Genomic DNA, 26,200 nt, shown 5'->3' with positions numbered 1-26,200 from the left:
TTGTTTTTTTGTTTGTTTGCTTGTGTGTTTGTATCTTGTTTACTTGTGTTTTTAAAAATCTAAAATGTAACTAGAGGGTACTGACTAAATTTATTCTAGATGTTTTATGTCTTGATTTTGTAAGCATTGAACCAACAGTCTGGAGGACCTGTCTGATATTGTTTGCCTCAGTGTCCCCACCCAAATCTCATGTCAAATTGTAATTGTCGTGTGTCAGAAGAGGGGCATGGTGGGAGGTAATTGGATCATGGGTGCAGATAATCCCCCTTGTTGTTCTCATGATAGTGAGTTCTCACAAGATCTGATGGTTTAAAAATGTGTGGCTTTCACTGCTCTCTCTCTCTCCTAAGAAAGTGCTTGCTTCTCCTTCTCCTTCTGCCATGACTGTAAGTTTCCCGAGGCCTCCCCAGACATGGGGAACTGTGAGTCAATTAAACCTCTTTTCTTTACAATTACCCAGTCTCAGGTAGTTCTTTATAGCAGTGTGAAAACAGAATAATAGACTGTCTTTCATGTCTTCTGCATGTATATTTCTTCAAATTTCAGCATTCCTTTTGCTCCAACATCACATTTTATACTCAAACTTATTTATAGATAAGGAAAGAAGCCTAGAAAAAGAACACCCAAAGTTTAACAGTACTATGGAGCTGACTCAGAAAACACAACCCTCTGATTCATTGAACTTTTTCTTCTAGTCATCAACTTTTAGAGTAAGTAAATATTACCAGACAAAGTATGAAAAATGCAGAATTCAGAGTCCCAGCCACAGAGATTCTGATTCAGTAGGTCTGAAATAGAGTCCCAGAATATGAGAATTAAACAAGTACCTCGGTAGGTTCAAATATTTGGAATTTGATTTGTTTAGTGACTTCAGACCATAATTTGAGAGACAAACACACCCGGCACAAGTTTTTTCACACTTGAATTTATACTTTTTAATTAAAAGCAGAGTAAAGAAAAAGATCTATTTAATCAAAGTTTTGCTTATCTTGCTTATAAAAAGTTTATAAAGCTCCCTATTTAATTGTTCACAATATCTTTTCCTAAAGGTGCTCATTTATAAAAATTTATTTGAGCTAAGTCTTATTTTTAAATGATGCAATAAGAAATATGGACTACCCGTGACATTATTTGGAAGCTTTCTGCCAAGATGATCTTGTCTCAAGAGAAATTAGACAATTCCATAAAATTACGTAGGCATAATTTATAGAAAGCTGAGTCAAGAAACAGGTGTTGTTGAAATGATAAACTTGTCATCTTCCTCACTCATAAGTTTCTAGAATATGAGCCTGTAAACTCTAAATCAGATACTGGGCTCATAAAGATTTATGTCATGTATTTCCTTTTCCTGAGAAAGAGGTAGATGATCTACAAATATCTAGCCAGCTGTTCTACAAACCACATGCGTTGACTGAAATTATCAGTGGAGATGCCAATGTTTCAGTGGCTCCAATGTATACATGTCCCAGCACCTGGTTGATGGAAGCCACTCTTACTTGCATCTCTGTGCTAGGAACATGGCTACAATGCTAACTAGCGTTCCATTTCCAGATGGCTCCCATTACCACCCAATTATTTTAAACCCTGATTTTATTTCAAGCAATTTACCATTGTCAAGGGTCATCTCCCAGTACAACATTGCTGAGATCAAATATTTTTGGTTCTAGGTCTACGGTTACAAGAGTTCAGGAATGGCCTTTCTTAGAGTGATTGATAGACCATTTAGCAAAATTCATGGATAGACTATAAATCCAATATTAAAATTTTAATAAAAGTATACGTAACTTCTATAACAGTTATTCATAGTTACAATAGTTATTTTTGTTTTATTTTTTAATTTCTAACTGTCCTGATAAACAAGTTGGAAAAAGCAAATAAATCTATTCATTCATTTGCTCATTCATTGACTAATTCTTCTGATATTTATTGAAGGCTTATTTTGTGTCTCAGTAAGATGAAAAACGGAATGGACTCTTTCACTCAGATAACTTGCACCCTAGTAGAAGAGAAGAAAATCAAAACTTATTGCCAAAATATTGTAAAAATATAAACAGAAAGACAATGCATATTAGGAGACAGTTCTAGGGATTTGCATATCCTTTACATGATTAGGCTATGTTTTCGACTCTTAATATTGTTTGGAGATATATGGATTTAAAGAAAGAAAAAATTCTAAATTTGAAATTGGATATAATATACTATTTTGATGGATTCTTTTCTTGTCTAAGTTTTAGTTCATTATAAAATACAGCATACTCATATAAATAACATGCTCCACATTCTATAGGATGTTGTTTACCAGTTTTGCCCATTTTGGGCACCTCTTGTAGGATCTAACGGTAAAACTAGCACACTTTCCTATATTGTGTTTACACAATACACACACTCAGTGCTTGAGGGTTTTTTAAACACGAAATTTTCGAAGGCCTCAAAAGAATTTGGTGAAAAATCACTACAGCCAAAGTCTAGAATGAGAGCTTATGTATATTTAAATATGTAGGAAGATGAAGGGATGTGAGTGTATGTTCATTTTTTCATAAAACTTTTGGGCCACTATTAATACTTTCAGATTTGGGGATTCTTTTCTCTGTATCCCATAGTATTATATTTTCTAGACTATTTTACTTAGGAGTCCCTGCATTAAGGGACTTCCAAAATACTCTTTGCTTTTGTACTTGCTTAAAGTGCATTCTACTTTCTGCGTCTTTATGGGTTATTTTCATTTTTTTAAGAAGGAGTCTTGTTCTGTTGCCAGGCTGGAGTTCCTTGGCATGATCTCGGCTCACTGCAACCTCTACCTCCCAGGTTCAAGCAATTCTCCTGCCTCAGCCTCCCTAGTAACTGGGACTACAGGAGAGCACCACCACGGCCAGCTAATTTTTGTATTTTTAGTAGTGATGGGGTTTCACCATGTTGGCCAGGATGGTCTCGATCTCTTGACCTGGTGATCTGCCCGCCTTGGCCCCCTGAAGTGCTGGGATTACAGGGGTGAGCCACTGCACCCAGTCTATTAGTTGTTTTCTATAGAAGATGGGTGCTGTTTTCCCTGAATAGAATCTATAAAGTACCACTGTGTTTTTTACTCTATTTCTGGATGTGACAGCTGAGTGAATCTTGGCCTCCATCCTCCTCCTCTAACCTGAGCACTCACTCTCAGGCCTGTGCTCCCTCTGACCACATAAGCCCGCAGTATGGTGAAGTGGGATAAGAACATTTTAAAATGGCTTTTAACCTGGAAGTGTAATTTCCTGGAATCCCCAGATGCATGATTATAATGCTACCTGTGTAACATATAAGTATTTCTCATGGTTATGGCTCAGAAGAATTATTTATTCATCACATCGCACCAATTATCATGAGGGCTACATTATCACATACAATTGTTATTGCTCTCTGAGGGCTACCACTAGAAAAATAAATAAATAAAATTTGATACTAACTTCTCAATCAGATTTCTGGGCCCATATGACTTACAATTTCAATAAACCCTGGAGAGCATGCACTGAGTCATGGCATTAGTAGAGTAATTCATTCCTCATTATTATTAGAATACGGTGACTTAAACCAAGAGCCATTAGTCTATTTGTCTTCAGTTATCTTACAATATTAACTGGTTTTGTGAACTTAGAACAGTGTTTACATATGTAAATATCTTCATTTAACTAATGAGTATAATTTCATATATAATAATCAGCTGATCCTGACATACTTTGAAATTTTGAAAATAATTATAAATTATCACTGATATAATTGTAGACTATTCATAGAAGATTCATAGTCCAACTAGACAGTCTATGTTGGTCTTTAGGAAGAATAATTACTTTTTTTTCCCAGAAAGTTGGTTTATGAGTCTCTGTACCATGATTAAGATGTTACTGAATGAAGACATAGACCTGAAGGATAGCTTGTCTTTACCTGTTCTTCCTAATAGAATCTGGGATTTTTTTTTTTAATAGAAGTGGTTTATTGCTATGAAAGTGAAATACCTTTATTATGGATTTCTTTCTGGTAAAAGAAATTTGTCAATAAACCATAGTGTCTACTCACGTTTCTCCTGTTCCGCTTCCACTCCTTCACTTTCTGTGTCACTTGGCAAGATCCATGGTTGATGAACTACCTGCAGTTGCTTTAAGGATTCATCCTGCCAAAGAACAAATTGATTTTAGATTAAACTCTGTTTTGATATCGTGAACATTAATGTGGGTGATTACTTCAATCTTTATGAACTGCATCTTCAAAAACTATCAGAATAATTTCCTCATTAAAAAAAGGAAAGCTCTAAGTTTAACTTCATTTTCATGTCATAGATGAACTACAAACTCAACTCATTTTTTACATTCTTCTTTTAATAACATTTAGAGTAAATAAATATCTGAACTGTATTCCTCATGAATTAATATTTTTATGGAAATGTTGACACTCATTCTTGGAAACATAATTATGAAATATTCAATATAAACTTGCATAAAACATGCCTCTTTACCATCAAGGTTTCAAATTCCCTTTAATGAGAATGAAGATGAATGGGATTTAGAGAACATCTTCAATTTTACTCTCCTAGTATTACTTCACTGCCTCCTTCCTCTTCTCACTTTCTAAAGTTTGTTAACATATTTCTCATATACTTCCTTGCTGCTCCTTCCCTTCTGTCATTGAACTAAAGCAGATCCTCATTATCTCCCACCCTGACTGTAGTAATAGCCATCTGGGAAACTTTCCAGGATCATGTATCATATCCTGTCTAATTCTCCCACCAGTCATCTGCCAGAGCATGCTTTTTAAGATGCCATATGATGTAATCACTACCTTGCTTATAATTTTTTAGTGTCTCTATCATTATTCCCTGGGTAAGATTTAAACTCAAAGCCCTGCATGATCCATACTTGTCTAACATGTTCTATCACACTACTCTCTCAGGCCCACCTTGACCACTCCAGCTATAATTAACTGGTAGCTCTACAATGCATTTCCTTATCTGTCTTAAACATTAACACTCCTCCTCCAAAGCTCGAGGGTCACTTCTACTGGAAGTCTTCCCTGATCCTGGAAGGCAGAGTTACTACTCTATTCCTCTATGTGCCTATTATACCAATAGAATAATACCATGTAAAACTTATACCTTCATCTCTTCCTTCCTCAAAAAGAATAAGAAAGGTCCTTGAGGTCATAAATAAATTTTTTCACCTATGCATTCCTAGCATCTATTATATCCTTTGCACAAAATAGGGACTTACTGGGTAAACATTCATATAGGATGAAGTAAGGAAGAAAAGAAAGGAGAGGATGAAGGATAAAAAGGAAGGAGAGGGGAAAGATGGTTCTCCTCTATAACAAAATAACAACTTTAAATTTAGTGAGCCATGACTCAAGAACATGTTTTCAAACATATTTTGAAAATGAAAAACATAAAATCAATATGATCTGTCAGTTCACTCTTTATCGCTCAAATTCACTCATCATCTCTACCCTCTTTCAATTATATTTTTCTCCAGTATGAGATATTGTGCTTTATTTTTATTCAGACAAATGCTAACAAGGTAAAAATAAAGTTCCACAACACTTGATATTTAAGAAACATGACACCACCAGTCATTAAATGCCCACTTTGTTTAAAACAGTTCATTTATGAGATAAATATTCTATCTGCTATGCCTTTCATTTTGATATCAAATTCTGGAGATGTTCAGCCCCAATCTAGAGTTTCAAAACAGCACAATTTTCCAGAAGTTTGGAAGTGGAGTGGTGGGTTGGCTGTGTGATGCACAGGATATATTTCAGGGCAGTAAAACTATTCTGTGTGATATTATCATGGCAAATGCAAGACATTAAGCATTTGTCAAACCCATAGAATTTTATAGCACAGCATAAACTTTAATGTAGGCAAATGAAAAAAATCAATTAGTAAGTTGGGGAATCCCAGAATGAAACGCAATATACCAAGAAAGAAAGAACATAAATGTGTTACAGATGTATGAAACAACCTCACCGAAGGGGGAGGAAATAAGGTGCTAACCTAACTAACTTTGAAAATGAGTGGAGTTTGTAAGACCAAAGGCTAAAGGAACTATACATATGCACTGTACTCTAGTTGATAAACCTGCTTTCCATGGGCTTACAGGTTAACAATTCTGAAACAACTATATATGTACTCTGGAAATGAACAGTAAAGTAAATGGATGATGGGAGCCAGATTTCTCACTGCTGGTGTGGCAATTTACAGATAAGCAGGGAAAGAGGCTAGAATGATCCATGCATAATGTATTAGAGTTGAAGACGTCAGTATGAATTCGTGTTTACCTTACTATATATACAGATGGCTACACATATAAATGTTGATATATATTTCTTTTTATTTATTTATTTATTTATTTATTTATTTATTTATTTATTTCTGAGACAGAGTCTCACTTTGTTGCCTGGGCTGGAGTGTAGTGGTGAGATGATGATGCACCTCAACCTCCAGGGCCCAAGCGATCTTCCTGCCTCAGTCTCCCAAGTAGCTGAGATTACAGGTGTGAGCAACCATGCGTGGCCCATATTCATGTATATGCATATGTTTCTCTACTCTGGCAGCTGAGAAGACTTAGAAGCAATGACACTCAGTAGCAATTAACACACCTACCACCCCAATCTTGGTTTCAAAAATCATTCTCCAATGAAAGAACCAGGATTTCTAGATAAATGATTGGACCCCCTAGGACTGAGGGAGGAAATGTACAAGATAAGGTGGAACATCTGGTAGCTCAAGAAAAAAAAAAGCAAGAAAGTACTCACACACACACACACACACACACACACACACACACAATTATGGAAGTATGTAAGTAAAAAAGATAAGGGACTAACTGAAAAAGCTGTCAGTAGCCAAAGCTAGAACAATTTGAGCAACAAAATAAATAAGCCAGTATTGGGTCATTATCCAAAATATGCAATAAATATCTGTAATTCCATACAGATAAAAATAAATGTTCAAATAAATACATGAATGGATGAGAATAGGCAAATATGTAGACAGGAGCATTTCAAATAATTTATGTAGATTCTCCACCCTTAAGGATGTGGAGAAAAACTTCCCACTTTTTAAGTGTGGGCTGTGTTTAGTGACTTTCTTTCAAACAGTTCAGTAGGGATAGGGAAAGGATAAAAGTAACTTCACAGTGAAGAAACCTGACAAACCTTATCTCCAGCCAGGTGACCAAGGTCAACATAAACAGTAATACGGCATATTGATAGGATGTACCCTTGACAGGATACGATGAAAATTAAATTTTACCTCCGTGGTCTTCTTCCTAAAAACACATTAACCCAATCTAATTATGATGAAAATATCACACAAATATCAACGGAGGAACAATCTGCAAAATATCTGAGCTGCACTCCTGAAAGCCACTGTGATCTTTAAACACAGGGAAAGCTTGGTTGTGAGAAAGGGTCACAACCAAGAAAAGCCTAAGAAGACACAATGAGTAAATGTAATGTGGATCCTGGATGCGATCATGGAAGAGAAAATGACAGGAAAAACTGGTGAAGAGCTGCACACAGTACAGATATGGTTACTAATAATGTATCAATACTGGCCTGTTAACTGTCACCAGTGCCCCATACTAACAAAGTACCAGTAATAGTTAAAACTGAGGAAGAGCCATAGCAACTCTCTGTATTATCTATCTAATAATTCTGTACATCAAAACCTGTCCTAAAAATGTTTATTTTTAAAATTGAAAGTGTGAACCCTAAATATCTGAGATGGTTTTGGTTAATTTAGAAAGTTTATTTTGCCAAGGTTGAGGATGTACGCCTGTGACAGCCTCAGGAAGTCCTGGTGACATGTGCCCGAGGTGGTCGGGGAACAGTTTGGTTTTCTACATTTTAGGGAGACATGACACATCAATCAATATATGTAAGAAGTACATTGGTTCCATCCAGAAAAGTAGAGACAGCTCCAGCGTGAAGCAGGGAGGGGCTTCCAGGTCTCAGGTAGGTAAGAGATAAAAAGGTTGCATTCTTTTGAGTTTCTGATGAGGTGTTCCGAAGGAGGCCATCAGATATGCTTCTATTTCAGTGAGCAGCGGGATGGTTTTGAACAGAGTGGGAGGCAGGTTTGCCTTGAGCCATTCCCAGCTTGAGTTTTCCCTTTAGGTTAGTAATTTTGGGGCCCGCAAATTTTCCTTTTACAAAAGAAAGCAAAACCAAATTTCAAAATATTTCTTTTTTTCTTTCTTTCTTTTTTTTTTTTTTTTAAGACGTGTTCTCTATTGCCCAGGCTGGAGTGCAGTGACACAAACATGGCACACTGCAGCCTCAGATGTCCTGGACTCAAACCATTCTCCCCTCTCAGCCTCAGGAGTAGCTGGAACTACAGGCACGTGCCACCATGCCTCAATAACTTTTTCTTTTTTTTTCTTTAACTCCTTGTAGAGACAGGGTCTCTCTCGGTTGTCCAGACTGGTCTTCAACTCCTGGGCTTAAGCCATCCTCCCACCTCTCCCTCCCAAGGTGCTGGGATTACAGGCGTGAGCCACCATGCCCAGCCTCAAAAGTGATTTTCATTTTAAAAATAAAAGCACAAGGGTTTTAGCATAAGCAGCTCTTAAAAATGGTCTGTTAATTGGATTAAAACTTAAATTCCTATCATATGAGAGATAGGCTCCACAGTGGAAACTCATTGTCCCAGGGGTCAGAAGGCACAGCATTTTATCCTGGTGAATCCAAGGCATATAAAATTCTCTTTTGGGATAGAATGGGATAGTTACCAGATTAGATGATCTCTTGTACTTCCTAAGTAGTATCTACCTAGGTCTGGATTGCTTTAGATAGCAGAAGGTGAGAGGCACTAGACGGGCTATTGCAGGAAAAGTCAGCAAAAAAAAAAAAAAAAAAAAAAAAGATACTCAATCTTGGAATATACCATTTAGTGTTTATTGTAAGGACTTAACTTGATTTTTAAAAAATTTATTAATTACTAAATTTGGTCTTGCTGAGCTATACCAAAAAAATAGCATAAGTGTAAAAAATTGTGGATTTAAAATTCCATAGCTGTGTAGAAGATAACAGAAGTAAAATTTCATAAATATTTATTTAACAGAGAGGGAAATCACACAGCTGCAGTTTTTAAAAAATGGAACACAGTCTCTGATGTTCAAAGAAGAAATATGAAAAATAGACATTTTGGATACATAAGGGAAAATGAAATTGCTGAAGTAATTCCTTTAAAACAGAAAAATTTAAAGTGATCATGAAAAAGTGTTTTTAATTTAAAATATTTTGGTTATTTAGCTTTTGGATTGAAATACTGAAATTTGTTTTCACGAAAAAGATATGAGTAATAAATCAATTGTGGTGTTATTTTCCCACAGTAGTTCAGAATATTAAGCAATAGTACCCATTGGTTTTCGGTTTTAATGGCTTTATCCCTGAACAGATAAGCAGCATTCAACTGTTCTCTATTTAATGCAAATTGCATAAAGTACAAATGGAACTTGGTAAAATCTGTAGTTTGGGAAGAACTTTAAAATGTTGAATTATTGGAATCATAAAGATAGTACAAATATTACTGTTAATGGATGATTTAAATGTTTTACTTTGGTTTCCCCTGGAATAGAGCTAGTAATATAATGCACCTGTTCACTTTATCAGTGCCAACAGGCAGCACTATGTATGCCTAAAGCTCAGCCCATAAGGCTACATATAATTCTTTTTGATGGGGTCAAGGAGCTAAAATCTTGAACATTTTAAAATACAAAAGCTGATGCGTCCCTCTTTGCCAACTTATTCAAATATACATTTTCCATAAGAAAATTAAACTGTATCTGAGTGTAGTACAAACTTTTTTATATTCCCAAGAGCAACTTTTTTGTGTTACTTTTAGAAGAAATGCTATTCATTCTTTTTCTAAACCACTTTCACCATAATGATAGCAATTGTGCAGGGATTAGGAGTGGTGGGAAATAGTGATATTTATCACATGGAAAATGGTTGCTAGTTCTGAATCAATATATTATTCTATCTGCTAACAGAATAAGTGCTTTACAGACTTCAACAGCATTGTTGATCCACATGAAGAGCTTATTTTTAGATTCTCTAAATGCAACCAGTCAGTGATTTATCATATGTGGCCCTGAAAGTTCAGTGTATTTCAAGAAAAAAAAATTACTTCTTTACTTCTTTGCTCAAACTTCTACCATTGGCTACTTTAATTCTGAATCAACTAAGTATTTATTTTCATTTGGTATTAGTATGTCACTAATGCACAAAACATCAGTTTCCATCTTTCAAAATGGTTTAATCACTTTAACTTTACTTCTATAACCATGGAATCCCTATAAAATAAGGTTCCCCGAAGCACAGTACATATAAAGCAAAGTCACACTCCGCTCTGGATACATGTAATGGACTGCTTCCACTGCCAAAGAATTAATCCTTCCATTAAAAATCACTTCTATTAAAATGAAATTCCCTTTATATAAGGTACAAGCTAAATTTGTAAAGTTCGTAAATAACTTTCCTTTTGCATTTGTTAATGAAATGGTTCATATTATCCATGCGGGGTGTGTGTGTGTGTGTTTAGAGATGGGGTTTCACCATATTGCCCAGTCTGGTCTCTAACTCCTGGACTGCAATCTGCCCACCTCGGCCTCCCAAAGTGCTAGGATTACAGGCATGAGCTGGGGGATTTGTAAGTGAATTATACTTATGAAGCCTATTTATTTTGGGAATTGTAAAAGTTACTTAAGATTAGGAACTATTAGTATAAATTAATAGAATCTGGGAAAATAAAAGAGAGTAATAACAAAGTTATGAAAATACGATCGGTTGTGAAAAAAATTACAAAGTAAATGCAAAATACTTAAATACATTTATTTGACTATTTTCCTCTCCTACACTATATATTGGGATTGTACTTCATCTTCTTTTCCAACTCGTTCCACTTGGTGGCTTTTCTTTCCAAGGAAGTTGTAGTATGAATTTGTAAAAGATTTAGGAAAAAAAACAAAAGATGATTGGGTTTATCAATGACAAACAAGTCATTTTTCGAGCATGCCTTTCCAGTTATCTGATTTTACAGAAGCTCTGGAACTTTCATTGGCTTTAGCTATTTTACAACTATGGAATTTGTAGAAAATGGCAGCAGTGTAAATGCTTCTTGTCCATATAAGTGCAAATCATGTCCATTGGAATGCAATAGACTGTTGTCCTACGGATAGTGATTAAATTTGCCAATTTTTCCAACTATTTATAATGTCATTTCAGCATTCCTTTATGACTATGTAAGTGAGGGTTTAATTCTTCTTTGAACTCATTGGAATGCTTTATTTGTTCCCTCTTTAATTTATCAGTTAAATAAATCTTTCGCATGTATTCATTTTATATCTGTCTGAGTGCCATGTTACAACTTTTTTAAAAGTTATGATTTAGCATGTCTCTGTTCTTAGTGAATGTTAGTGGCAAAATAGGATTTTCTTGAAAAAAGATCTTCATTTCCCAGTTTTCTAAGTAAAATAAAACTATGATAATTAATAATAATTATTTAAAATTTTAAAAAGTAAACCTTCATGAATGATAAAAAGTAATTTTTCTCTTATTGATTACGGGGAATAATGTCATACACTCTCCATCAGAAGTAGAATTGAAACTTCTTTACGCCACAGATAGCAGAATACTACACACGAGAAACAAGACAAGCAGGCCAAAACTGGCATCCAAAGTGATTCCACGATATTGTGATGCACAGAATTGATCCCCTTTCTGGTTCAGATGGCACATCTGGTAAAGCCAACCTCAACAGGCTTTGAAAAGACCTGTCTGGTGCTTTTAATTCTGTTTGACATCCTGAGAGATTGTGAAGCTGCCACACTGCCAGTAAGTTTGCACTCCCATGCATATTGCCTCTGGCCCTCACCAACTAACTTCCTAAGGGTGTGAGGAATCTCAAATGAAATCACTGACTTCAGTCTAGTTCTTTGTGACTTCTTAGTCATTTAAATTGACAATACTTACCTGATGCATATATATTTAAATTACTACATTTCACTAATGATTAAGGGATTTTTAACCAGTATACTACACTGCTTCCCAATTACTCATCTGAGAGGGGTGTGTGTGTGTGTGTGTGTGTGTGTTTCAGAGACAAGATCTTACACTGTCATCCACGCTGGAGTGCAGTGGTGAGATCACAGCTCACTGCAGACTCAAACGCCTGGGCTCAAGCAATCTTCCTGCCTCAGTCTCCTGAAGGGCTGAGACTACAGGTGTGTGCCACTATGCCTGGCTAATTTTTTTTATTTTTTGTAGAATCAGGATCTCACTATGTTGCCCAGGCTGGTTTTGAATTCCCGTCCTCTAGCAATCCTCCTGCCTCAGTCTCCCAAAGTTCTAGGATTACAGGCATGAGCCACCAGCTTGGTCCTGGTAATGTGATATTTTAAATGGATTAACTTCTCTACAAAAATTATGACAATATAGATTTGGAACTGATTGAATTTGATAAGTTATTTTAAATTATACACTTTTTAAATGAATGTTAATGTAATCCCAAAACTAAGATTTCTATGATGTAAAATTATTTCCACCTTGAGTTATCAAGTGTCTTAGATGTAAAAAGCATGTAATATTTTTAAAAATTTAACTATCTGAGCTATTTTGAGGACAAAGAAATGTAGGCAATTATAAAATATTTCATTTTTTATTTGGTCAAAACCACAAATCTTAGTCAAATAATACATTAAAAAATAGAAGATGTTGAATAAAAGCTCCATTTTAGCTTTTCTTTTAGAGAAGACCATATCATCTCTGTAGTTTTGATTCAGATCTAAATAAAATTATCTAATTTCATGTGGTTATGATTCTGTCTCATTATAAAACTAGATGAAAAAAAGAGAGTTTAATCTGCAAAGAGTTGTTCAAACTTCAGTAAGAAATGTTAAATATATTAAAAATGTAAACACTATGGTTTATTTGAGTTTCATTGTGTACTAAATAAAAGCAAATGTTTGCTAGCTCAGTTTTAGCCTCAATGCTTCTAACATTTATAAATACTGTTTTTTATTGTTTACCATTTCTACTAACATGAAGAAAAAAGAAAAAGTGAAATAAAAGCCTGAGTGAGAAAAGACAAAAGACTGTCACGTTATGGCTCACATTCTAAACATGTTCTCCATGGAGAAGAGTTTAAGTACATATATACTTTCTAATACATCAATGGATTGTCTGTGAGAAAAGCCAACTAGTAGTAAGTTAATAGTTTACTAATTAAGATCTTAGTTTTACTGTAAAGAATGGTCATCTGTTGGCTTAAGAGAGAGCTAAAATCTCAGTATAAGTCAATAATAAATGAAAATACTGAGCAATACTGAACCCTTAAGAAAGGCAGTTCACATGTTTTGCAAAATTCAAACTGAAAGCCAGTAATGCATCTCAAAAACTGGAGAGATTTTATGTATTTTATTTCAGACAAAAAATTATTATTGAGAGTAGATGAGTAAGCAAGATATAAATTTATAAATAAAGGTTTTCTCCTTACCTATTTTATATGAAATTGGAGATTTTTAAACAAAATTGGGAGTTTTCATGATGCACACAGTTACTCCCTAGAAAGAACGTTGGAAAAGACACTTTATGGCAGAGCTTCTTGGCACTTAGGATGCTTTTGAATCAAATGGAGATCATGTTAGGATGTTGATTTTGATTATTTGGGTCTGGGCTGAGCCCCAAGATTTTGTATTTCTTACAAGCCCCCTGATGATGGCATTGTTGTAGTCAGAGGACCACAGTCTGAGGAACAATAGCCTTTAAGTACTTTAAGTGAAAAGGCACAAATTCTCAACCTTCTTGCCACATTGAGCATTTACACTTGTGTACAACATGTACATTTACATTGCACATTGGTAATTATGAAGAAAATAAGCCTGTTTTTCTTGGACGAGAACTACAAAATTAGAATAAGACTTATTCTTAAGTTCTATCATCAGTAGGCAGCCCATGTCTTGGCCCAGCACCTCAGTGCTCTCCAGGTGGGAACATGAGGTTAGACCTAGACAAAACATATTACAAGAGGCATCAGCCATCCCTCTTGTGGAGGTGGCCTATCACCCACAGATCCACTGTTAAGTGGGGAAATGCTGAACCAAGAGCTTGGGCAACCACAAAATCCTTGTAGGCGATTCTTAACATCACCAAACTGTTGCCCAGTTCCCTCCACCTGTAGCGGATTTAGATAGCTAATTTAGTGGCCATGGTGGTCTGGCTTTAGGCCAAGTTTTATGAGCTCTGCCCACTGGTTTCTCTGAGAGTTCTGAAATAGTTTCCCATCAGTCCAAAGTTCTATGACACAGATGACCCTTGGATATCTCCAAAAATAATAAACCCAGAAGTTTAAAAAGTTTCCAAGTGAAATCTACCATATATTTAATTGTTGGGATAGCTCTTTGCATAATGGCATGTGTGAATATCATCCCCAATGACCATTTGTCCCATGAATGGATCCAGACCTAGTATAGGTTGTTTTTTCAATAAGAACAATGGTTGTGTCTTTTTTTGTGTACATTCCAATGTAAACTACGTGATTCTCATTTATTTGAACATCAACATATGTTTGTGTATCTAAACATATATTAGTACCATGGTTTATGCAGTTTTACTTTAATGTTCAGGGTCACTGAACTGATATACAGTATCTTTCTCCCAATGAGAACCAAAAACAGTTTTGCTAACATATTATTTATTTTCTGGTTTTTGTGGACATGACCATTGAACACATACAGACTAGAAACCCTACAGGCAGATGGAGAAAGCCCAAGTGGGTGCTTCATCCTGTATCATAGACTGATTTCAGACTACATTATAAAGCAATCTTAAAACTCACTTCTTCCATGTAGTTTTTCAGTGAGTGTCCGGCTCCACTGGAGGCTTCTCCCTAGAGGTAAAGAGGAAGAGGGTTGAAAAGGTCAGGAGAAGGAGAGAAAAAGGATGAAAGAATCATGGAGAGGAGTGAGATCTGAGAGCAACATCAAGTATTTGCTATTCTCCCACCTTTTCAGTTGATACTTGTGGGATTGTTAGTTTGCCAACTTCTTACTCTTTGAAAAAGATAAGAAATTTTATAAAACAACAATAAATCTTTCAAGTTTTTGAATATATTTTATTTTAAGTTATGGGATACATGTGCAGGACGTGCAGGTTTGTTACATAGGTAAACATGTGCCATGGTGGTTTGCTGCACCTATCAGCCCATCACCTAGGTATTAAACCCCACAGGCATTAGCTATTTATCCTGATACTTGCCCTCCCTCCACCACCACAACAGGTCCCAGTGTGTGTTATTCCCCTCCCTGTGTCCATGTGTTCTCATTGTTCAGCTCTCATAAGTGAGAACATGCCATGTTTGGTTTTCTGTTCCTGTGTTAGTTTGCTGAGGATAATGGCTTCCAGTTCCATTCATGTCCCTGCAAAGGGCATGATCTCATGTGGATCTTAATTCATGTTAACAAATGAGCAGCTAGGGTAACTAACTAAATCTTGGAACAGAATGCTAAACAAATTGTATAACATTTTGTGTTATTAATGTTATAAATAGAGTCTTATAATTAGATTAAGGAAAGAAGTCACAAATTCTATATTCTAAAAATGTGTGAGGATCTAAAACATGGACTTAAAAATATTTTTTAGATAGAGGACAGACCATTAACCTTTATATCCAGACTTTAGATTAAGTCTTTCTTAACCTATTAGTATGTAATTAGTGAATTCTCCATCATCTGTGTCTTTACTAGCACTTCACTGAGCACTAGTAATCAGATTCAAATAGTTGAAATTTATAAAATCAAATTAAACATATATCCCAAACTCATCTAACATTGGTGATTAAAATTGTCAAACAACTTGGTGCTTTGGATAAGTTAAGCTTTTATACTCCGTGACGAGAGACGTTTGGAAATAAATTCTGAAATATCATGAAATTATAAATTCTAGGACACTGTATGTTTTTAAAAGATAATTAAATAAATGTGCTAAAAGTTTACATTTGTTTCTACAGAATCTTTATAACTTTCCAATGACCGACACATATATTATCTCATGGAGGGCAAGACAACCTCAGGCCAATTTAGTACTTAGGGAAACTGAAGCCAAGAGGGGTAGAGTGAAGTGCTCTAAGTCAAGGAGAAAGGAGGAGCATTGTGTGTACTGAATTCTAGTCTGACACTCTTCTCTTTTTTTTTTTTCCTGAGCTCACTGCAACTTCCGCCTCCTGGGTTCAGGTGATTTGCCTGCCTCAGGCTCCAGGGTAGCTGGGACTACAGACATGCGCCACCACGCCCAGCTAATTTTATTTATTTATTTATTTTTGTTGTTGTTGTTGTTGTTGTTGTTTTAGTAGAGACAGGGTTTCATCATGTTGGAAAGGGTGGTCTCAAACTCCTGACTTCAGGTAATCTGCCTGCCTCAGCCTCCCAGAGTGCTGGAATTACAGGTGTGAGCCACTACGCTCGGCCTAGTCTGACACTCTTCTATGTCACTGAAATACAACAATTTAAAACATACACAATTAAATTCATTTTAGTTTTTTTTAAAAAATTGTGATGTATTCTTGCAAGCACTTGGGGGAAGACAGGAGGAGGCATGCACATGTCAAAACAAAAATTGAGCTAGAAATAAAATGCTGGTATTCCCCAAAACTTAGAAATCCCAGGTTAAATCACAAAGGTGGTAATATTTCTTCCTAAATCATATTTCTACTGGCAAAACGTTAATATGCCGTAGTTTAAATGTTTCCAGATGCTTCCAAGCTTGTAGGATTTTCAATGGATAAGATCGTGAGAGATAAGATAGTTCTATTTGCTTAAAGCATGAACTATTGGGAAAAATTAAGTTCATATAAATCCCTCAAGCTGTGAGGAATTTAACTCAAAGCACACAGAGAAAGCTGAGAACTTATTTCAGATAAACTGTTTCTTAGAGGTGAACTTGCCACACTGTCTCACCCTCATTCGGACAACTAATCTGGGAGTGCCATGGGCTCTTTCATGACAGAACCAGTCAATCCTCTATGTGCTAATCATCCTTTCTCCTCTGCCTGGGTGGCTAGGAGTAAGAGAATGCGGCAAATTGCTCGGAGTTACAGATGTGCATTCTGGAGCAGCCAGCCTGGGAGGCTTGCCTGGTTGGCCTTTGCACATCCAAGGACTAACAGTGAGAGATGCTGGAGAGCAGTTTCTGGGAGCTCACTGAAGAGGGCAATGTGTTTCCTTGGAGCTGGAGTGCGTGGTTTTTCCCATTTGTCTGGATATTTGCAGTCTTCTGCTAAGACCTGGTGATGACCGTGGGTTTTCTTAATGATTGAATATAAATAAAGCAAGCTTCTTGACAGTCTTGCTTCTTTCCTTAGTGTCAGTGTCATATCTGCACCACAGGAAAGGAGAAACCTACAGAATACCATTTGTTTCAAGGGCCATACAACCAGTTTAGTTGTAATTGCCATTCAAAAGTCACTGAAATGGGTGACACCAATGAATCCGGATCATAAAGCAAAAGACTCTCAGAGGGGCTGGTATGGTGGCTCATGCCTGTAATTACAGCAGTTTGGGAGGCCAAGGCAGGTGGATCACTTGAGGTCAGGAGCACAAGATCAGCCTGGCCAACATGGTGAAACCTCGTCTTTACAAAAAAAAAATACAAAAATTAGCCAGGCGTGGTGGTGCACTTGTAATCCTAGCTACTTGGGAGGCTGAGGCAGGAGAATCACTTGAACCTGGGAGGCGGAGGTTGCAGTGAGCCGAGATCGTGCCACCGCACTCCAACCTGGGCGACAGAGCAAGACTCCATCCCAAAAGAAAAAGTAAAAATTTAAAAAAACAAAAACAAAAACACTCTTGGAGGAAAATAGAGAAAAAACTAACATTTTGAAGAATGCAAGTGTGGCACAAGGCCAAGTGGACACAACAAAGAAGAAGGCATCAGGATCTCTGATTCGTAGGGTCAGAAGAGATGGCCCCAGTCAAGAGACTTGATCCAATAAGTCTATCTCAGGTTCCCCATTTCCAACACCGGACCAGTGAAATGCCAGCATTCCCTCCTCCCTCTCACTGGGATCACTAATGAAATAAAATCCCCTTCAAAGCACAAAGCTATCAGTTTCAGTTGTCCTTTTCTTAATTTTAAAGAACTGGTATTTTAAATTTCAAGTCATCCTAGCAACATAATATTTGGTAATTACCTGGGAATGAATAAAAAATGCCATAATGCAATTTCCTTTGGAAAAAAAAAAAGAGGGGGAGAAGATACAAGGAGAGGCAGATGGGGCATGTGAAGGAGGAAAAGGAAAGAACACATGGAAATTATGTCTTAGAAGAGAAAGAAGAAGGAAGGAAGGAAGAAGGAAGGAAGGAAGGAAAGAAAGAAGAAAGAAAGAAAGAAAGAAGGGAGGGAAGGAAGGAAGGAAGGAAGGAAGGAAGGAAGGAAGGAAGGAGAGAAAGAAAAAAGAGAGAGAAAGAAGGAAGGAAGGAAGAAAAGAAAGAGAAAGAAAGAAAGAAAGAAAGAAAAGGTCTTTCTGAAATATGGTTTCACTTATGAGTTTTTAATATAATCACAGTTGAGATAAGTGTTTAAATGTAAATTAGAAAATATTAATGTATTAGAAACTCAGGGAAAGGGGGACAAAGAGGCTGATGTGATTACTGCTTAGTATATGGCATGGGACGATGGCTGTCAGAGATGAAGGCTCTTTTTGTCCCCCTGGTTATTTTACAGTTAAGGAAGCATTCTCAGTGAGATGGAAAATCATAGAGAGTGAGGTAGGACTAGAACCACACCGTCCTCCATCCATTGCCATTTTTATTATACTATGCTTCTCTTGTTTCAATCAGTAAGTATTTTCTATTCATCTTTCACTAATTCTTAGACAAAATGCAAACAGACTGGCACTTGCGTGTAGGGTACATTTATTCACAAACATCATATGTCTAAGACTGCCGATGTTAATTCTCTTTTAAAAAGTTCCATGAGAAACCTACTTCTACCAGAATAATTTTTCTTTTCATCTGTTTTCCAAGGAAACTAAACAATAATTCTCACCTACAGAGCACTCTCTCTTAAGAACTACCTGAGGTATTTGGAACCCATGGAAGAATGGGAGCTCGATATGAATGGCCAGGGCATTTCTAACCCAAGGGGGTCATAAAACTTCACCCATCATTTTTTCCACAGGTATTTATTAAGCACTTGTCGTGCGCCATATACTGTGTTAGATGTTGGGACAAAGAGCTGAACAAAAGCTAATTACTACTATAAAAAGTTTACTTTGAAAACACATATACAAGTGATTAGAATACAAAGCAAAAGTTATTTGCCACAGGTAAGATCAAGATGCTTTGGGAAAAAGTCAGAGGAAAGACATCTAGTCTTTCATTTTTTTTTTTTTTTTTAGCACACATGTATTGAGCACTCCAATGGGCTGGGGAACTGTTGTAGCCTCTGCGTACCTGTGAGGAAGGAGACAAAGTGGAGCGAATAGCACCTGAGCAAAAAAAAAAAAAAAAAAAAAAAAAAAAAAAAAGGTCTAGCCCTGAAGTCTTAGTCATTGGTCCAGATAAAGGAGCTGCTTAAGGAGGAAGACTCACATTAGGAAGAAGGAAAATTTGGGGTAAAGGCCCAGACACAACAGAAGAAATATGTGAAACCACAAGCATTGCAATGAAGAACACCAGTTATACCACTCACTGAAATGTGTGCTCTATATTCAGATATAGAGATATCAATGTCTTGTATCACTTCCTAATTTCATACTATAATTTCCTGTAATGCAGCTGCTAATATGATGGTTATATGTTGTGTTTTCTCACTGCATTATTACCTAGAGTAACCACATTTATGATAGATGATGAAGAGATCGAAATTCGGCTTTCTGAACTCAACTACCTCTATACGCAGCAGCTACTACTCATGTCCAAAAGAACAGGCAGTGATTTATTTCCAGTTAATGAAAAACTAGGTACAGTGGTTTAGAAACTCAAAAATTTTTGGAAAGCTCAAGTCTTTGAAATTATTGATGTATCCAATACATTGTTACGTTTGTTTTCAGACCTACATATATGCCAGATACTGTTTCTGTTTAGTTACCACCAATGTTTTTCCATATTATTTACAATGTTTTTGAAAATTTGCCCACAATCTTCCAAATAAATATAGCATCAACGCAGACCACATTTCTCTGAAAATGACCACCTTTACTGGTAGAGAAAATACTTGATAAATTCAGCATTGCTAAGGACAAAAACTCAGTGGCATTTTGAGATAAAATGTTGATTCATTCTGCAGTATCATTTTTTCCAAGATTTTTATGTTAAGATAAACAGTTCCTTTAGTGGTTAATGCCTTTGCCTTAAAAGGATGAAAACGAGAAGGAGCAATTACGTGACTAATGACTAAAATGTAACACTAAGAATGTTAAATTTTGAATGACTTAAGACATTTTAGTGTTCTTTCCTATTTTCTCAAAAGTGACTATTAGCTGAAAAAAAAGCCATTTTTATTTTTCTCTTTCCTTCACTCCCATGTGAAAAAGTGGGAGGGCAAAGCCAGGAAAAAGGGGCTCCATATTTGGAAGAGTGGTGACTTTTATCAGCGGATGTTGGACAAGAAAAGGGACAGAAGGAGAGAACGTAACTGTAAGAATGAATGGCTACTATTAATTATTTGTAATTGCATGGACTTAGAAATAGACTAAAGTATATATTATTGGTCAGCTGACTTTAGAAAGATCCATTTAACATTGAACTAGTCACTGTGCCAACATGTATGTTCCTTAATATTTGTTGATTACATCAATAAATAATATTATTTCACTATTATGTACAAAAAATAGTATTCATTCATTCTTTCTAAAATGCTTTAATGTGTCAAAACAGCAAATTATTAGCCTTTATATCTTAGAGAGTTACAACTTTTCTTCTGAAGCTGGGTTTCTTCAGCTATGAGGTATTGACAATAGAACCAGAGGGTTGTGTTTTATATAAGATAATGAATTAAAAAGAGTATTAAAAACTTGAAAGATTTTGGCAACTGGAAAGTATGGTATTATTATTTGGTAAATATGTGTACCACTATTGACCTATTCATCATTGGTTTTCCGTCTCCTGCCTTGGCAAACTATGTACAGCTCTGCAAACTTGCCAGTTCTCTCCTGTCCCCCATCTACTTGGGAACTTCTTCCTTGTAATTCTACCTTGTCTTTCAAGTCAGAAAGCCATCCCCGGCTCCCCTCACTCAAATCTTCATGTGCTCCCTTGAGACTATGCTTATCCTTATCAGAGTACATTTCGCGTTCACTGGTTACTTTCTACATCTTTTCTACTTAACTGTGAGTTGTTGGAGGGCAAAAATTATTTTTAATTAATATTTGTTTTCCAAATCTGGGAACAGGGTCTGGCGATATAGATAAAAATTAAACGTCTGAAAAATAAATAAATGAAGGAAAACAAATTCTAGATCTTAGCTGACTCTGGATGTACACAGAATCTATACAAATCATAAAGTTTGTAGTAGGAAATAGTAGGAAAAAAGAGCTAAGTCACTTTAAAAATTGGTGGATCGATATTGTTGCTGAATGTGCAATAAACTCACTGAAGAAACTGCTGATTACTTCGAGTTTGTAAGTAATTATTGAATATAACTTTCACCTTGAACTGAGAAAAATATATATTAATATGTGTATTTTTTTTGGAAATTTAATGCTATGAATGAGTATTACCTTTGTAATACTAAAATATGAAAAGATCCAAAATGGCCTTTTAAAAATAATAAAATATAGACTAAAAGCAAAAACCGTAAGGAGAAACAAACCAAAATAATGCCTTAAAATAACTAGAAACTGAAAAAGAGGGAAAGTTTAAAAATAAAAAAAAAAAAAAAGATTTTTCTTTAAAAAAAAAATCTTAGGGAAAGTGACAAACATTGAAGATAGGCAGAGGAGACCAAATATAAGGATAACAGAAGATCTTAAGGAAGAAAACAAAAAGCAAGGGAAAATAATTATGCAAAAAGTTCTAATTCAAGAAAACTTTCCTGAAATTAAAAAAAAGAAATTACATATTGCACTACATGCCTGACAATAATGAATCAAAATGACTACCACATGATATATTCTAGCAAATCAATTGTATTTTTTTTAATAAGAAAAACGTCTTTTAAGGATCTAGACAAAAAAGACCACATGAGTTTTAAAGAGAAAATATTTATATTACTATCAGACTTTTATAGCAGTGATTTATGCTGGAAGAAGAATGAAGTAATATACTTAAGAAACTAAAAAAAGAGTGTGAACCCAGTGATCTAGTAGGGAAAGAGCTCTAGAAAGCCAAAATGCCTAGGTATGAGAACTGGTGGTATTAACATGCAGTTGCTTGCACAAAGACCACGTGACAGCCGAAGAGAATGTATTATGCAGAGGCTATATCCTGTGACATTGTGAATTTCATATGACTCTTACAAATTGCAAGAGAATGGTGAAAGCATATGCAAATAATTTGTTTTCAGTATCCATATTGTTAGATGTATCAGTATTTTTGTTCTGAGACTACCATGCATGTAATATGGAAGAAAACAAGTTATTATGAGGTATTCTAATTCTAGAGTCACTTTATCATAGAGAACCAGAATTGTTGGTATGGAAAAAAGAGGAGGTAAAGATACAAGAAAGGAGGTTAAATGAAAGTCTTAGTATTTTCTAATTTGAATTAAAAGTGTTGATGTGAACTAACTGTCCCCTGAAAAGAGACAGAAATAATGACACACTCAAGGGCAATGAGCAGCCCTGGTGACCAGACTGGCACCTTGAAATATCACTTCTTACTAAAATAAGCTAAGACTTTTAAAAAAATCAGCCATTTTCAAAAAATGGCTGATTCCATGTGTAGGGCAGAAAATACACAATATAAGCTTGGCGCATCCTGTACCACCCAATAGCGAGTAAGCTATCAGAGACTACCAGGGGCACTGAAAATATGACTCATAAACAAACTTGAAGGAGCTCTCATGAGCCAAAGATGGGAAGATTTGAGCTTAGCAATGATAATAATTGTCATGTGTTGTGATGTATCAACTAAGTTTAACAAAAGTAAGAGTTATCTTCAGAAACTAATAGAGAAATGATTCGTTATCTTGAACACTGGTAAATAAAAAAGAGAAATCAAGCAAGTACCCTACTTTCCTACCGGAACTGTATTACTGGCTCACCAAAGTGAGGGAAAGGATTCTTAACAAAAGTATTCCACCTAATAAATAAAAAAAGAAATGATAGAATAGAATATCACCAAATAAATAGCTATCAGTATTTAGTATCACTGGCTGCTAAGATGATAAAATGAGAAACAATCAGATATTAAATAGCCATGCCAGCTAGGTGTGGTGGCACATGCCTGTAGTCCCAGCTACTTGGGAGACTGAGGTGGGAGAATCGCTTGAGCCCAGGAGTTAGGGTTCAAAGTTACAGTGAGTTATGATTGTGCCCTTGCACTCTAGCCTGAATAACAGTGAGATCCCATTTCTATGAATGAATGCATTTATGAATGAATGAATGGTCATACCAAAGAGGAGCTTTATTTTATTTCTGGATAATTTTCAGAAAAATACAGAGAACCGAAGGAGCACGTTGAATTGCACCAAGAATATAATGGTAGTAAAATCCAGACTGTGGAAAATACTACAGGTCAAATGTCCTGCATTCTTTAACAGATAAACTGTAAGCAAATGCAAGGGATGGAGGAGGCACCTATAGACTGAAAAAACTTAAAGGATGTGCCAGAATTTTTAAATTGGCAAGGTTAACTTTGGGGTCAATGGATGCATATTTAGGTGATACAACTATTTTTTAAATGCAAGTAGTTTATTTCTGTAAAAGTTAGAATAGAGTTTATTTGCAGTGGGAAGTAGAGGTTGTGACTGGAATACTGATAGGTTTTCTTAGTTGTCTGGCAAAGTATTATTTATTTATTTAGAGACAGAATCTCGCTCTGTCACCCAGGCTGGAGTGCAGTGGCACGATCTCATCTCACTGTAACCTCCGCTTCCCAGGTTCAAGTGATTCTCCTGCCTCAGCCTCCTGAGTAGCTGGGATTAGAGGTGCATGCCACCAATGCCATCGCACCTGGCTAATTTTTGGTATTTTTAGTAGAGACGGGGTTTCTCCATGTTGACCAGGCTGGTCTCGAACTCCCGACCTCAGGTGATCTGCCCGCCTCAGCCTCCCAAAGTGCCAGGATTTACAGACATAAGCCACTGTGCCCGGCCTCAAAAATACCATTTCTTGGCCTCAGTGGTGTTCTCATTATATTAAGTAATTAACTCATATATTTTATTTGAGTGATTTTCACTATTTGTGTTTAATCTTGCAATAAAAGATATTTAAATATAAACAGACAACTATTTCTAATATTAAGTTACACTTTTACTGGCATAATTGTAAAGTCCAAATGAAACTTTAAAAAATTAGAGTGAATTTTACAAATCTCCATTTATTGTTGGCTATATCTCCAAGATCATGTGCCTATTCCCTTTGATCCAAATCTTTTGGTCTAAAGTGGTAATCATTATTGGTTATATATCTGCAGAAGTAGTTAAATGACATTCTTATTATTTTGATTTAATCTTAAACTAATCTAATTATAACACTGACCTCATAAAAATCAGTTAGCAATTTTGATTTTTACTTTTTGAAGTAAGCCTTTAAATTCTCCTCCATTAAGCTCTTTAAAAAAATCAATAGATTTCACTTTGGAATCTGTAAAGTACCTGTATAAATTCTCTAAGTTCCGTGAAATATGAATATGAGTCACATAATTTAAACCAAACATGTAATGTATTCTTTTAAAATTAAATCAACCTGTGTCTTTGCAAAATGACTACATGACTAAGGTGACCAATTTCCTGAACTGTGACTCAGATAGAAACATGGAAAAAAAACTGATAACCAATGCTCATGCAATACCAAATATTTTACAACTCTCGTGTTTTTGGCTCATGTTTCCTTAATTTAAAAAAGTGATTGATTTTTCAGATAAGCTGTATTACTAGACATTTCTCTATATTTAGGGAAACATTTCTCTAACTGATGCATGGACACAAGTAATTACATGTTTATTTCTTTTAACATATGTCTGTGATTTTTTTTCATTTAACAACCAAAAAACCAGTTTCACATTTCAGACACCTTTGCATTACTTAATGCACATTAAAAGGTTACAGAACAATGTAAACTTCGTAAGAAAAATTATTTTTCACTGACTTGTAAACAAATTCAGGTCCTATAATAGAGAAGTACATTTAAATTCAAAATTATATTTTTTAATCCTTAACATATTTAATTGAAGGGGCCTAATTTCTATTTTTTAATTAATTACACAAGTGATTTAGAGAAAATGCTATCTGCAGAATTAAGGTTCCAACCAAATTAGCAAAATGCATGAATGAACATCATCTAGACTGTCATAAACTTGGCAGCTGATACCATTAACAGTGTCACTAGTAAAGCTGTGTCTTGCTGGGAGTAAATGTGTAGAAGCATAATCAATTGTCTAAGAAAAAGAAGTGACCTCCAAATATATAAAAGAAGAGACTTGGAATCAGAAAATAGAGGGGATTTTAATTTATTCAAATTATTATAATTACTAACTCTGGAGTTTTACCTACAGTCTCTAGGACACTTTGAAAGGTGATTTCCATTGGTGGGTCCAAACTCACCACTTATGATTATGTACCTTATTTCTTTTGCTTAATGTGGGCTGGTCATTAGACTAAGACATGGCCTAGACTCTATGTACTGTCAGAAGGTGCAAAGGTGTCACTTAGAAAAGTAAGAGTACTGGCTTTGGAGTCAAACAAACGTGTTCAAACTCCAGTTTTGCCATGTATGCTTATGCATATTGGGCAGGTTTACATAACTTCCCTGATTTCCATTTTCTCATCTGCAAATGGTGATAACACCATTTTCCTCAGGGGTTGTTATGAGAATTAAATGAAATACTGGCTACAAAGCAATGAAGACAAGGACAAATCCCTGGCTGTCGTTATCATAAATCATTGTGATAAACGTTAGTACTAGTATTTAGGAAGTTTATAATGAATGAAAGACAGGAAAAAACAACCTAATATTGTGAAAGGTACAAAAATGAGGGATATGCTTAACACTTTAATAATATAGGTAGGAAGGAAATCA

General features: G+C 35.6%; 1 protein-coding gene across 5 annotated transcripts in view; it reads right to left on the bottom strand.

Annotated features, from left to right (window-relative positions):
• C8H8orf34 (chromosome 8 C8orf34 homolog) overlaps window positions 1-26,200 on the bottom strand; it is a 477,170-nt gene that overhangs the window by 27,785 nt on the left and 423,185 nt on the right. For 3 of the 5 annotated variants that reach the window (XM_025394226.1, XM_025394227.1, XM_025394229.1), the window contains 2 exons: window positions 14,861-14,911; window positions 4,048-4,141 (listed from right to left, as the gene is read on the bottom strand). In XM_025394226.1, coding sequence (XP_025250011.1) covers window positions 4,048-4,141; window positions 14,861-14,911 — 145 coding nt within the window. The remainder of the gene's footprint in view (window positions 1-4,047; window positions 4,142-14,860; window positions 14,912-26,200) is intronic. The other 2 variants (XM_025394228.1, XM_025394230.1) reach the window with 1 other exon arrangement.

This window comes from Theropithecus gelada, chromosome 8, assembly GCF_003255815.1.
Source record: "Theropithecus gelada isolate Dixy chromosome 8, Tgel_1.0, whole genome shotgun sequence".
Lineage (NCBI taxonomy): Eukaryota > Metazoa > Chordata > Mammalia > Primates > Cercopithecidae > Theropithecus > Theropithecus gelada.
Note: the sequence above shows the minus strand (reverse complement) of the source record. Positions and strands in the feature narration are given on the sequence as shown.